This window comes from Ailuropoda melanoleuca, chromosome 2 (assembly GCF_002007445.2).
Source record: "Ailuropoda melanoleuca isolate Jingjing chromosome 2, ASM200744v2, whole genome shotgun sequence".
NCBI classification, from domain to species: Eukaryota; Metazoa; Chordata; class Mammalia; order Carnivora; family Ursidae; genus Ailuropoda; species Ailuropoda melanoleuca.
In genome coordinates, this window is record NC_048219.1 from 26,536,182 (window position 1) to 26,548,680 (window position 12,499).

Sequence of the window (12,499 nt, forward strand, 5' to 3'; positions counted from 1 at the left end):
GCTTGCCCGCGCAGTGGGGCCGCGGCCGCCGCCCGTCTGCGGCCGACTGGAGGCTGGGGCTGGGCGGGGGGCGGCCTCGGGATGCGCGCCCACCCTGAGCTCTCACAGGCGAGAGGCCCGGGCGCCCAAGGCCCTCCGGGCCCATGCCGCGTGCCCTCGCTGCGCAGCCCCCCGGGGCCGGAACTCGCTCCTTCCTCACACAGACAGCCCCACCTATCTGTGGCCAGAAAGTTCTCTCAGACCTGCGGTCCACCTCCCCGTCACTCTCCCCTCCCCCCACCCAGCTCCCGCCTCGCAACGGCCCCCACCTGAGCCCTTCGTCATCCCACCGCATTGGTGAGGGGTATCCATGCTGAGAAAGACACAGCCTCCAGAGTCAGGCTTGGGCTTTAACACTCCCTTTTGCCCACTGCCTGACGGTGCGTGCAGCACACAAGAAGGTGGAGAATAACGCGGTTTAGCACTCACTGCTAGCCAGTAGTTCACACTCGCCTTCCCAAATCAACGCCATGGCTGCCATTTTACACAGAGGAAGCACAGAGTTTATGTCACTTGCTCAAGTTAACTCACCTAATAAATTGCAAGTTGTGATTGAAACCGGCCCTCCTGACTCCAGGGTGGACACTCTTGCCTCTCTTTCCCCCTTGGTCCCCTCCCCTCTGAGTCCCCAGCCCCTATATGGAGTCACCCATAACACTCCTCAAATGCTGTGCGCATAGCCCTAAGGTATATGTCTAGGGCCAGGGTTGAAGCCCACCTGGCCTTCTGGCACAAAGAGCCACTGGTCCATGAAGAGTTAACCAGCCATCACTTCCAGGCCCCAGATGCTCTTAACCATGACTCATCAGAGCACGTGGCTGCCATTAGAACTGTCCCTTTACAAAGGCAGGGGACAGAAGGAGGAGGGACTCCAGTGCCCCTGGGGCAACCCTTAGCTCCAGGATGTCAGAAGAGGAAGCAGGAGGAACCTGTACAAGCAGGCATGGTAGGAAGAAGGCTGCGGACTAGGTCCTGGGAGAGCCAGGTAGATTGGGCCTGGTGGCAGAGGGGAGAGAGGTTTAGATTACTGTTTAAATCTAGATAGGCTGTCTGGAAAGGTAGTGAGTGAGTTCTTATCCTGCCCATACGTGAACAGAGGCTAGATGTTCACTTGCAAGAATCATCCTATGTCCGGGATTCTCAGACATGGGCACAGAAAAAGTAACTACAAGGAGCAGGCAATAATGACGTCCACCATCCTCTGGAGGAATCCAGAGAAGAGGGAATGCAACATTGACTGGAGGGGTTAGGGAAGGGCTTCTTGGAGAAGGTGGGCACAGAGTTGAGCCTTGAAGTTTATATCGTTTATACACAATAAAGTCATGGAAAGGGTGTACCAGATGGGAGAACAGCATGGGTGAAATCAGCATGGAGGTGGGCAGAGGCACGCCCATGTCAGCTGGCGTTTGTGAGGCAGGTGAGAAGACCAGCAATGTGTATGAAGAAGAGCCTCAATAATGGGGCTGGGGCACTCTATGACACTCCATGCCCACCTCTGGGCATTTTACATGCTCGTCCCTCCACCTGGGACACACCTTCCTCCCTTGTCACTCATTATTCCTTCATTTAATCCAGGTTCGATCCAGAAGCTTACAATTGAAAGACTTCTTTTCAAAAAAAGAATACAAATTTACCAATATAAAACTGCCAGAGTCCTCCCAGAGCCCCAGCAAGGGCCAGGTGAGTGAACGGTTCTGCAGCCTTATGCTACGTTAGTTACAGGTAAATCTTTATTGCATTTGACCAACATTTACTAAGAATCTGACATATGCCCAAACTCCTACTCACCCTGCAGGTTTCAGTTCAGACAGCACCTCTTCCAGAAAGCCCTCCCTCCCTGGCTGGGTCAGGGGCTTCCTAACCGCCTCTGACCTACCCTCATCACCGTGGGCTGACACCATCTGGGTGTGATGGTGGTGGAGTGAGGTGTGTATGTGATTGTCTCTGCCATCAGACTGGGAGCTTTTGGAGGTTAGGGCTGGTCAGACATTTCTGTTTCTGATGAATCACCGAATACCAACACTGGGCCTCGCACCTTACCATTTCCCTCTGAGGTAACGGTTATAATAATGACTGATGTTCACCGAAGGCTTATTACACGCAACACATGTTAAGTGTAGAACATGGACTATCTCCTTTAATGCTCGCTTTTAACCACCTCTCTAAGCCTCAGTTTCCTCATCAGTAAAATGGAAATACTGCCGCCTGCTTCAAAGGGTGTTTGTGAGGATTAAGAATTCCTGTATCTAAAATGCCCAGCAGAGTACCTGGCAGGTGGCACAGTGCTGTGCAGTGCTCTGGTGGTGGGGGGGGTGAGGCAGATGCTATTATTCTCCCCTTTTGTAGATGAAAACTGGAGCTCAGCAAGTCAAGCAGCCAAGCTACCCTTGGAGCTGGAACTCTCCCCACACAGCAGTGGCAATGATGCTGGAGCCATTCACCTGATGAGTCAGAGCCCCAGAGTGGTCCACCCTTCAGGAGGGCTCCAGCTGGGCAGCTCCCAGCTCCCAGGAGCTCTGGCTCAGTCCCAACCCTGGGGAGGCTGGGAGTCACCACTATTTCTGCCTCCCAACCCAGGCGACTCTGCTCAGGTCACCTGCCCATTTCTACCTCAAGCTGATAGCCAAGCTGTGGGGACCAGGGGAGTACACTGAGTCCTGGGTTCCTTCCTCCCCTGCTGGGGGAGTTTCCTGCTGCTTTGTGCCTGGAAATTGCCAGGCCTGCTTTTTCTCTCGTTTTCTCCCCAACCTGCAAGAACAAATCATTCGGCTCACCACACCTGATGGCCCTGAGAACCTCCATGGACTACTTTGACCTGTCCCATCTCTCAGCTTAAGAAGGCCCTCAATAAATATCTGTTTCGTGAAACCTCCTCAGGATGCTCCAAAAAGCCCCATAGTGGCTTTATCTCCCATCCCACAGGGGCCTGGACCAAGTGTGACTTGGACTCAGGTCTTGACTCCTTTTCCTATAGGAAAAGTGTGTGGACAAGGGGGTGGTCATAGAAGTGAGCATGTGAAAAGTGACGTCATTGTTGTAGGAACAGCTTAAGTCGGGAAGTCTGCTCTGCCTCTACCTCTCTGACCCTGTCTTCCCATCTGTAAATCTGGAATAGCATGCCAGCCTCCCAGGGATGCTGTGAGGCTTTACTCTTTACTCAGGTGATGCCTCGGCCCCTTCTCCCTTCTCAGTCCCTTCCTCCAGGCCTTTCCCTGGCATGAAGCAATCCCCGACTAGCTCTCTCTACCAGCCCAGAAATAGCCAGTCGGACTCCAGAGATCCCCCCCCCCCACCCCGCAACCAACCTAGCTGGGCTGGTGACTCTCCAGTGGGTTTTCTTAAAGTGAGTGAGCCCCACCCAGCAGATTGCAGGCTTGGGCCGGTTAATAATTCACAACTAACAGGCCCGTCAACAAAGGGCCCTTGCACAGGGCTGTGACAATCACAGTTCTGAAATATTCCTTGGCAGGGGCTCTTAGGGAAGACCTAGGCCTACTTGTTGGGCCAGCCTCCTCCCTCCTCAAGAACTCTGACCCCCACTAGCTGTGTAACCTTGGGCAAGTTACTGCCCCACTCTGGCCCTTGGTTCCTCTTCTCCCCATGTAGAGGCGAAAGAAGGGTGGACCAGGAGCCCAAGGCATTTCCTTGCTCTGATGTTCTTAGTTCTGGGATCTAAGCTCTTGTATCAAAGTCTGATTTCCCAGAGCTGCTGAAAGTGGATCTAAGGAAGGAGCCCCAGTCAAGCACAAGGGACCAGGAACAGTTTTGACTGAAAAAAAGAGGCAGAACTCTAATGAGATGTTTTAGGCATTGAGTGGCATCTTGTCGGGGGTTAGAACTTGGGCTACAGAGCCAGAAAGATCTGGCTGGACTCCTGGCCCCACCACATCCTAGCTGTGCAGCCCCAAGCAAATCACTCTATGAGCTTGAGGCAGGGTAGGGAGTGGTTCAGAGAGAAGGTTAGCACCCCAGCTCTGACACCCTGGATCGGTGACTTCAGTTCTGAGATGGGGATGATGACGGCACCAACCTCATTAGGCTGTCGCAAGAATTAAATGAGGTAACGCACGTAAAGCACTTGGAACAGGGCCCTACCATTAGTCTTTGAGCTTTAGTTTCCTCACCTACAAAGCCGGGAGAACAGGATTGTTGTGAATGTTAAATGAGCAAAGGGACCCAACAGAGCTTTGGAACCATGCAAGGCTGTCCAGAGAAGAGGGACGGCTCCTAAGATAGACATGCAGACCTGGCCAGGGCCACAAGGACATCCACTGGACACCCACCACATACCTTTACGGCAAATGGGCTACCTCCTACACTGCCATGGGGAGTAGAAAGCAGCACCATCTTTCAGAAGGGCAACTGGAATTTTGGACTGAAAACCTTAGAAAGGTGACCCAATAACACCTAGGCAACAAATGTGTCTGAAGAAATAGTCAGACCTAAAGATTTCTGGTACAAAGATTATGTATATATAGTGTTTCCTATAATAAGGACACAGCTATTAATAACCTAAATGCCCATCAATAATTATTTCAGTGAATTATAGTGAATTTATAGGGTCAAATATTCTGCAGATATTTAAATTATGTTTATAGAGAATTTCTTTGCCTGGATTACTACATTGTTTCCCAGGTAGTTTCTCTGCTCCAACCCCTGTCCCCTTATTGTCTTCTCCAGACAGAACCAGACCCATTTGATCTGATCCTGTCACTTGTCTGTTCAAAACCCCGCACTGGCTCCCCATGTTGTTCAGTGTAAGAGCTAAAGTGTCCACATGGCCTTGAGGTCCTGACTGACCTGCACCCCCATCTCTCTCTCTGACGTCATCTCCCTCTACTCTCTCTCTCTCATAGTCAGCCACTCCAACCTCCTTGCTTTATTCCAAATATGTCGGGCACACTTCCACCTCAGGGCACACTTACTACTCCTTCTGCCTGGAATGCTCTTTCTGCAGGTATTCTCGTGATTACTCCTCCTTCAGATCTCAGCTCAAATGTCACCTTCTCTGTGAGGCCTTCCCTGACTGTTCTGTTTAAAATGGAACCTTTGCTCTTATCCTCCTTATTTCTTCATCCTGCATTATTTTTTCCATAGCACGTGTTATCTTACCTCCTGAATATTTTGCTTATTCATTTATTTTCTGTCTCTACCTATTAAATTCTACACTCCATAGAGGAGGGATTTTTTTTTTTTCAGTTTTGTTCTCTAATATATTTGCAGTGCCCAGAACAGTACCTGACACCCAGCAGGTGCTCAGTAATTGTTGTGTGTCTGAGTCTTCTGGAAGGTGGGAAAATATTTAAAAAGCAGAATACAAAAGTAGTACCCAAAAGAAACCCCAATGTGTATGCATTCGAGAAAGCACAAGGAGGCTCCACTTCCTCATCTATTCGAATTGGAGACAGCAAGACCTCCCCAGTCAGAGTTGAGGTGGATGGAAGGTGATGACGCATGTCAAATCAGGGCTCGGCCAAGGGCAGATCTCACTCTTATCAGATCACTGAGGCAGCAGGGCGGCAGGGGTTGTAGGGACATTGTAGAGGCCGGGGCCTAGGTCAGAGGGTCCAGGGGAGAGAAGCTAGGGCTGGAGGGAGCAGTGGCAAGAGAAGGAGAAGGGGGACGATTTGAGTACAGCGTTGTGCACTGAACCTGTGGAGAGGTCATCCCTCTTTGACTGGCCTGTCTGTGCTCAGGGACGGCACTTGGGTGTGCCCTTCAGTCACTTCAGTCACGCAGGTGTAGAGGAAGTACCCACCCACCCATTTTCTTGGAAAGACAGCAGAGTCATCTTCAATCTGAGACTTAGATGCTCTACCTGGGGGAGGGTATTTCTTAGCTGGAGATGAATTCTTGCAGGGGGGGGGGTCTTGCCAGGGCAGACTTTTCGAGGGGGTGAGAGGGACACCTGAGGCTGTGGGAGGGAACTAGCAGGGACAAACGTCATTCCATGGGGGAAAAAAAGACTCAAAAGGTATGAAGCGTCTGGCTCAGGGTTACCTGGATAGGGCACCCCATGTCCCACTCACTGTCATAATTCCTAATATAACTGTCCTCCTGGGGTACATGGGAGAAATCCAGCCACTTAGTAGGAAGGATTTTTCCTAAATACAATAGATTTCTGAACTGCCGTTTTCATCTGAAAGAGCAAGGAAGGAAGATGTGGGAAGACATACACTGGGCTCTCCCAGATGTGGAAGTTTTGCAGTTAGCCTCCTTCCAGGATGGCTGAGGGGCTTGGCAAAGGGCCACAGGATCCTAAAAATCTTCTGTTACTCATTCCCTGCTTCCTAAGGTGTTTTAAAAAGTTGCAGACTGGTTTTAGGTCAAGCTGGAAAGGAATTAGGAGAAGGGTCTGTCCCACCCTTGGGATAGGGACCATTGCCCTGTAAGCTCCCCCACTCCCAGGCCGGTGTGGTGGTGGTAGTCAGGCTGAGAACGGGGCTGGGGCTGGCAGTCACAACTGCAGGAGAGAGCCACAAGGGACTAGTTCCCAGCTCCCAGGGTGTCAACAACTGGAAGACTCTTGGAGGGGTAGAGGGGGCTCCAAGCAAATCATATTTTGGGTACTTGGTGAAGCTATGATTTTATTTTAAGGCCTGCTTATTAGCCACAGTTACCTTACAACATGGCGCCCACCCCCACAACTTGTTTTTAGGGCTACTGCTTCCCCTTCCCTCCTCTCCAGCCCCACTGGCTGAATGGTAGCTGCCTCTTGTTTGACTCCACCTCTCAGGGCACAGTGACTGGTTGAAGGAAGGGTCCGTTGGAATATTTTTCTGAGCTTTTTCAAATGAGACTGGTGGAGAAGCCCCTTCCTCTTCTGGCCTGGGGGACTAATGACAATAATCAGTAACACTCCTTGGTTACACTGACTATATGTTAGGCACTGTTCTCAGTGCTTTACATAAACTAATTCACATAATCCTCACAACAACCCTGTGGGGCAAGTCCTAAGATTACCTTCATTTTACAGATGAGGAGAGTGAAGAGAAATTAATATAACAGAGAAATTAAATAACCTATCCAAAGTCATACTGCCAGAAAGTCCCAGGGTCAGGATCCAAAATCTGCCTGTGTGGCTCCAGGATACTTTTCAGTGCTTTGTCTTACTATCCTGGGACTCGAGCTTGGAAGCTGCTGGCAGCCATGCCTTGCATGGAATGGAGAAGAAGTAGGTGAGCATTAGGAGAGAAAGGAGCTGACCGCAGAGAGAAATGGAATTGAGCAGCAGGAATTTTCAGGGGAAGGACAAGATTTGAAGATAAATCAGGAACTGGCATGCTGGCAGAGCTAACACTGCAACCTACATAATCTATTTCCAACTGACCTCAAGACAGGACCAAAAATGTCCCAAGTCGGAATCTCTCTGTAACTGATAAAGAGGGACGAAGGTTACCTGCAGGTTTCCCATGGCGTCCTCCTGAGAGATTGAGGATTTGAGGGCTGCAGTGTGCCTCCCACACCAGGACCCTCTCATACCCCACGCAGCTGCTCTGGACAGCAGAAGGTAGGTCAGCACCCTGGGATCAGAAACCTCAATATCGTAGAACCCGGCAATTTTAAATCCTGAGCCTCGTAATTCACAAATGCCTTAATTCACGGAATCTGAGAATCACAGAGGTGAACACTCAGCACTGGCCCCAAGTCTAGATCCTGTCCCAAGAAAGGGACCCGAAAACCACTCCAGGATTCCGGTCACCAAATTTGAAGCTGCCTACCTGGAGGCATCTGAGAGCTCCCGGAGCTCAGGCTCAAAGGGAGGGCAGGAATTCTGTTGACAGCAGCCCTAGGACCCCAGCTTCTTTGGCTGGGCCCCTCCATTCTCAGAGAGCCCCTCCCCCACCACAGCAGCTCTGCCACTTACTCTCCCAAAAGCCATGTGCCCAGCTACACGTTCCCCTTTGCTCCTGGTGCTGCTTCCTACTGGAGCAGCCATGAGTGGGGGCTACCGGTATGGCTAGGAAGGGACCCTGTGTTTAGCACCAGTAGGTGACAGTCCCCATTGTAAGATGTGTGGGCATCATTTCTCTCTCCTAACACCTCCTGGCTATCCATCCTGGTGCCCGGAATCCCACCCTTGGCTCCCAAACCTTTCAGAATCCCCTCTGTTCAATGGGAATACCTTAGTTACCTCATACCGCTGCCAAGAAGGAAGTGAACTCACATTTACTGAACACCAAATATGCCCCAGTGGCTGTCTGTGAGGTCCTTTCCAATGTGACTTCACTAGGTCTTCCCACCACTCAGTGAACAGCTATTATTTTATAGCTGAGTAAAGTTAAGTTCACACAGACCAAGTAATTAAATCAAGGCCATAGAGCCAGTAAGTAAGTGGCAGAACAGGGGCTGGGCAAGCTCTTCACCCTTTGGCCAGGCTGTGGGAGACCAGGCAGTGTGGTGGGTGAGGGGTGAGGGTGGAGAAGTCACAGGTCCTGAGCTGGGTTTGTGCCTCTGATACGAGACTTTGTGGGGACAACTGGGAGTATTATCTGGGTATTTGTGCCCAGCAAGTTCCACCTGAAGCATAAAGGCACATGTGTTCAGGCCCTCCCATATATTCCCTCACGCCAGCCTCCCCTCTGGTCTCCCTACCTCCTTCCACACTGTGACATCAGCAACATACACACATTTGCAACTAGAAATTTCCTCGTGCCTACAGAAAAGAGCACAACCAGGTTCTCATAGGCAGGGCAGGCCTCAGGCAAGAAATTCATCTGGACATAGCCATTCTTTTCTACCCCAACCAGGGGTTCTCACTTCCTCAGAAATTATCCCTTCATGTCCTCATCAAAACTGAAGCACACTCTCAGCCCCTGTCCCCTCTGCATGTGTAGTGGGGAGACAAAAAAGGGTGACCCTGATTCAGTGTTGAAATTGTCTGTCCCTCAGCAAAATCCTTTTTTCCTGAGGTAGCAGGGTCATCTTTAAATATGTAAATCCTCTCCCTGATGCCCTCTAGTGGCTTCCCAACACACAATGAAATCTAAACTCCTTGCCCTGTTCTGCAGCAGCCTGCCTCCTGGATCCAGTCTCACAGTGATTTACCTCCAGGACCCCCTTTCTGCCCCTTGGACACAAATCACACTTGACTTCTGGGAATGCTCTGGGAATGGTCTATTTTATTCTCCATCACATGGCCCTTTTTTAAGCTTTACACAGCATTGTTTATTTACCTATTGGTGTAGTCTGTCTTTTCCACCAGAACATGGTCTCCTGAGAGCAGGGAGATGTGTCTTGGAAATAACACCATATCCGAAACACCTAGTACAATGCCTGGAACACAGTATGTGCTCAACAATGTTTGTTAAAAGACAGAATGAGACCATGAGAAGGAAGCAAAGATGCTGAAAGCCCCTGAGTCTGACTCAAGGGTGGGGTCAGAAAGGCTCAACAATGTTTGTTAAAAGACAGAATGAGACCATGAGAAGGAAGCAAAGATGCTGAAAGCCCCTGAGTCTGACTCAACGGTGGGGTCAGAAAGGCTTTCTAAAAGAGGTCACCTGAAGTTGAGTCTTACTGATGTGAATGTCAGGAGCAGAGGACAGCATTCCAGACAGAGGCAGCCCTGAGCAGCCTGGCACAGTTGTGAGAGCACTATAAAGCCAATGGTGTTGCTGGGCCAGAGTGAGCGCTGGGGATTTAGGGGAAACGGGCCGAGGCAGGTCACAACCTCTCTACTCAAGCAACAACCTTGAACTTTAACCCCTAGGTGATAGAGAGCCATGGAAGTTTTAAAACAGAAAAATGACATGATCTGGCTCATGCTTTAGGTAAGATCAGTCTGAAGGATGCATGGAAGAAGACTGGAGGAACTGGGAAAGTTAGGGCTATTGTAATAGTCCAAAGGGGAATGAATGGCTTTGAGAGACACCAAAAAGAGAAAATCAGCAGGACTCCTCAAGATTGGGGTGGAGATAAGGGAGGGAGGCAAAAGGGATGACTCCCAGATTCTGGGCTTGAGCAACAGGGTGGATGACGATGCCATTCATTGAGATGGGAACACAGGAAGAGGAACAGGTTTAGGGGTGAAGATGTGAAGTGTGATTTGGGACTTGCAGAGTCCGAGGTGCTCACAGGAAAGTCAGATGGAAGTGCCGGGGGGGGGGGGGGCGGTGGATTTCTCTTTTGCCGGGGGGAGGAGTAAGGAGGGGGATCTTTAAGTATGTAAAGGAAAGGAATTGGGTGTCTAAGCTCAGAAGAGAGGTCAGGACTGTCCCCTGTCGTCTTTCTCAAGGGAACACATCTGGAGACACCAACTCATCCGGGAGGTGGGGACAGCTGGGGAGGTGGAGGCCACACACGGAAGACAATGACATCCCTCATGGGTTGACCTTGGAGGAACTGTGGGGCACATAATTCCACCATGGACCAGCACTGACGCCAAGATTTCCCCCACGGTGCTGCCCCCAGATGTGGACAACCCAGGGTCGGGGCAGGGGCGGGGGCGCAGGGCAGATGGTGTGCCTGCTCTCACCTGTCCCTGCACATAGGGTGCCCACGGCCTTGCTCACGCAGCGCTCTGGAGGACCAGGTGCGTGAGCAGCACCCCTGAGGGCTGGCTCGGCTGCCTGAACCTGACCCCCAGTCCGCCCGAAGGCCAGCTCACCTGAGTACCCTCGCAGGTAGCGGCAGACGACGGCACCGGAAGCGGGGCTCGGGTGGGACCGGGAAGGGGGGTCCGCGTCCCTCGTCCCCAGGCCCAGCCTCGCCGGGGGCCGCAACACCCGAGCAGCGGGCACGTGGGGGTGTGAGAAGCGCTGGCGCTGGGCTGCCCCTCCCCGGCCCTGCGGCCGTTACCCCGCACCCAGCAGCCCGCGCACCGCGTCCCCAGCTGTACCCCCACAGCTGTCCCTCCCGTCGGCTGCCGGCAGCCGCCCCTCCGTCCCACGCGCGCCTCCCGCCGCGTCCCGGTTCCCGCCCTGTACCTGCGGTCGCTCTTCCCGGAGGCCGCCCCTTTCCAGGCGGTCAGAAAAGCCATGGACGCGGGCCGGCTCGGAGGGGGCGCGGGCGGCCCCTCGTGGCGGCGTGGGCTGTAGCGGCGGCTCCCGCGGCAGCACTTGGACCCGGCGGACGGGCGGGGCGGGACCGGCGGCTCCTCCCCGCCGCGGCCGGGCACCTCCCTGCCTGCCAGGGACATCGGTGTCCCCGGAGCGGACCTGGGGTCCCAGGGCAAGCCCATTCCCTTCCAGAGCCGTCGAGACCCATCGTTAGTCACTAGGAGAAGCTGAGGCCCAGGACGTCCAGGGATTTGTCCCAAGACCACACAGAAGGCCGGTGGCAGCACCAGGACCTACCCTAGGCCTCTCCAGTCCCAGTCTAAAGCCGGTTCTGTGAACCGAGGGGCGATGGTGTCACCAATGCCTTTCTCTTCTGCTTAAGTACCGAACCCTGCCTTGGCAGAGCGGCACATGGATGGAGTCAAGGGCTTGGGCCTGCAGGAGCAGCTGGGGGGCAGGTGGGGCAGCAGGGAGGTAGGAAGGTGCTCTCTGGCCCGGGAGTTGAGGCTGCGGACAGGCAAGGCGCTGGGACAGGAGGCTTCCATTGGAGGCTCAACTAAGGACTAGGAGCGGGGAGTGCCTTGAGGAGGATCACTCCAGGTCCAGTGTGAAGGATGGACTCAGGGGTCCCTGGAGACTTTTCTCAGTGAGAGGATGAGGGTTGAAAACCGCTGGGTCAGGGTGGCTAAGGGACTATTTCTCTCTCCTTGTGGGCTGGGCCTGTATTGTAGGCACTTGTGCAACACGAATCGTGTCGACTAAATGGTGTCTGATTCTGACAAGTCTGAGCTATTCCCTAAGGTGCCAAGCCCTAAGCCAGGTGTTTGACACAAATTCTCATTTAATTTCATCCTGTTAAGTATTTACTCTCATTTTATAGTTAATGAAACTAGGGCTCTGGGGGGGAGAACTGACTTCTCTGAGACTAAGTTGTGGAGCTAGGTCTTCCACCCAGGTCTGTCTGCCCCCACCTGGTGCTTCTTCCTAATCCCTCCTGAGGTCTGCAGGTGGGCTGGGCGTGTAGTGCCAGGCCTGGGGGCAGAAGCCTCAAGGATTATCTGGGCAGTTTCTCTCGATTTTCCCTGGTAGTCAGCAGAGAAAATGCAACCTTTCCCCCTTTCTCTGAGAACTCATGTCGCGGTCTTGGCAGATCAACAAGGGCCTGAGAATGCTGCCTATCTGACCACAACGGTAGAGCCTCCAGATCTGGAAATTCCAGTTACATGCAGCTAGGGGCCCAAATCCCTCAGCTCACAGAGCCTCATCCAGCTTGGCAGCATTGGGCATCGCAGATGGCCAACTTCCTCCTGGGCTCACAGGCATGAATACCACAGGGCCTCCAAAGCCTGGCCTCCTGTAGGCCCAGAGCCCGGTCAAATCCCATTTGGAATTAAAGTCCCACCCAGCCTCTGAGCCCGCAGCTAAAACTGCATCCTCCAAGAAGCCCTCCTGTATCTCCC

The 12,499-nt window shown here is 52.7% G+C and overlaps 1 protein-coding gene across 6 annotated transcripts in view; it reads right to left on the bottom strand.

Moving 5' to 3' along the window:
• TTC39A (tetratricopeptide repeat domain 39A) overlaps positions 1 to 11,104 on the bottom strand; it is a 58,835-nt gene extending 47,731 nt beyond the window's left edge. For 4 of the 6 annotated variants that reach the window (XR_004623031.1, XM_034652414.1, XM_034652389.1 and 1 more), the window contains exon 1: positions 10,968 to 11,104. Coding sequence is in view for 4 of the 6 variants with exons in the window: in XM_034652414.1 (XP_034508305.1) it covers positions 10,968 to 11,020 (53 nt within the window). In the remaining 2 variants the exon portion in view is untranslated. Of the gene's footprint in view, positions 1 to 308; positions 406 to 10,648; positions 10,726 to 10,967 lie in introns of those variants that run through there. The other 2 variants (XM_034652421.1, XM_011227834.3) reach the window with 2 other exon arrangements.
• Positions 11,105 to 12,499: the final 1,395 nt, after the last annotated feature.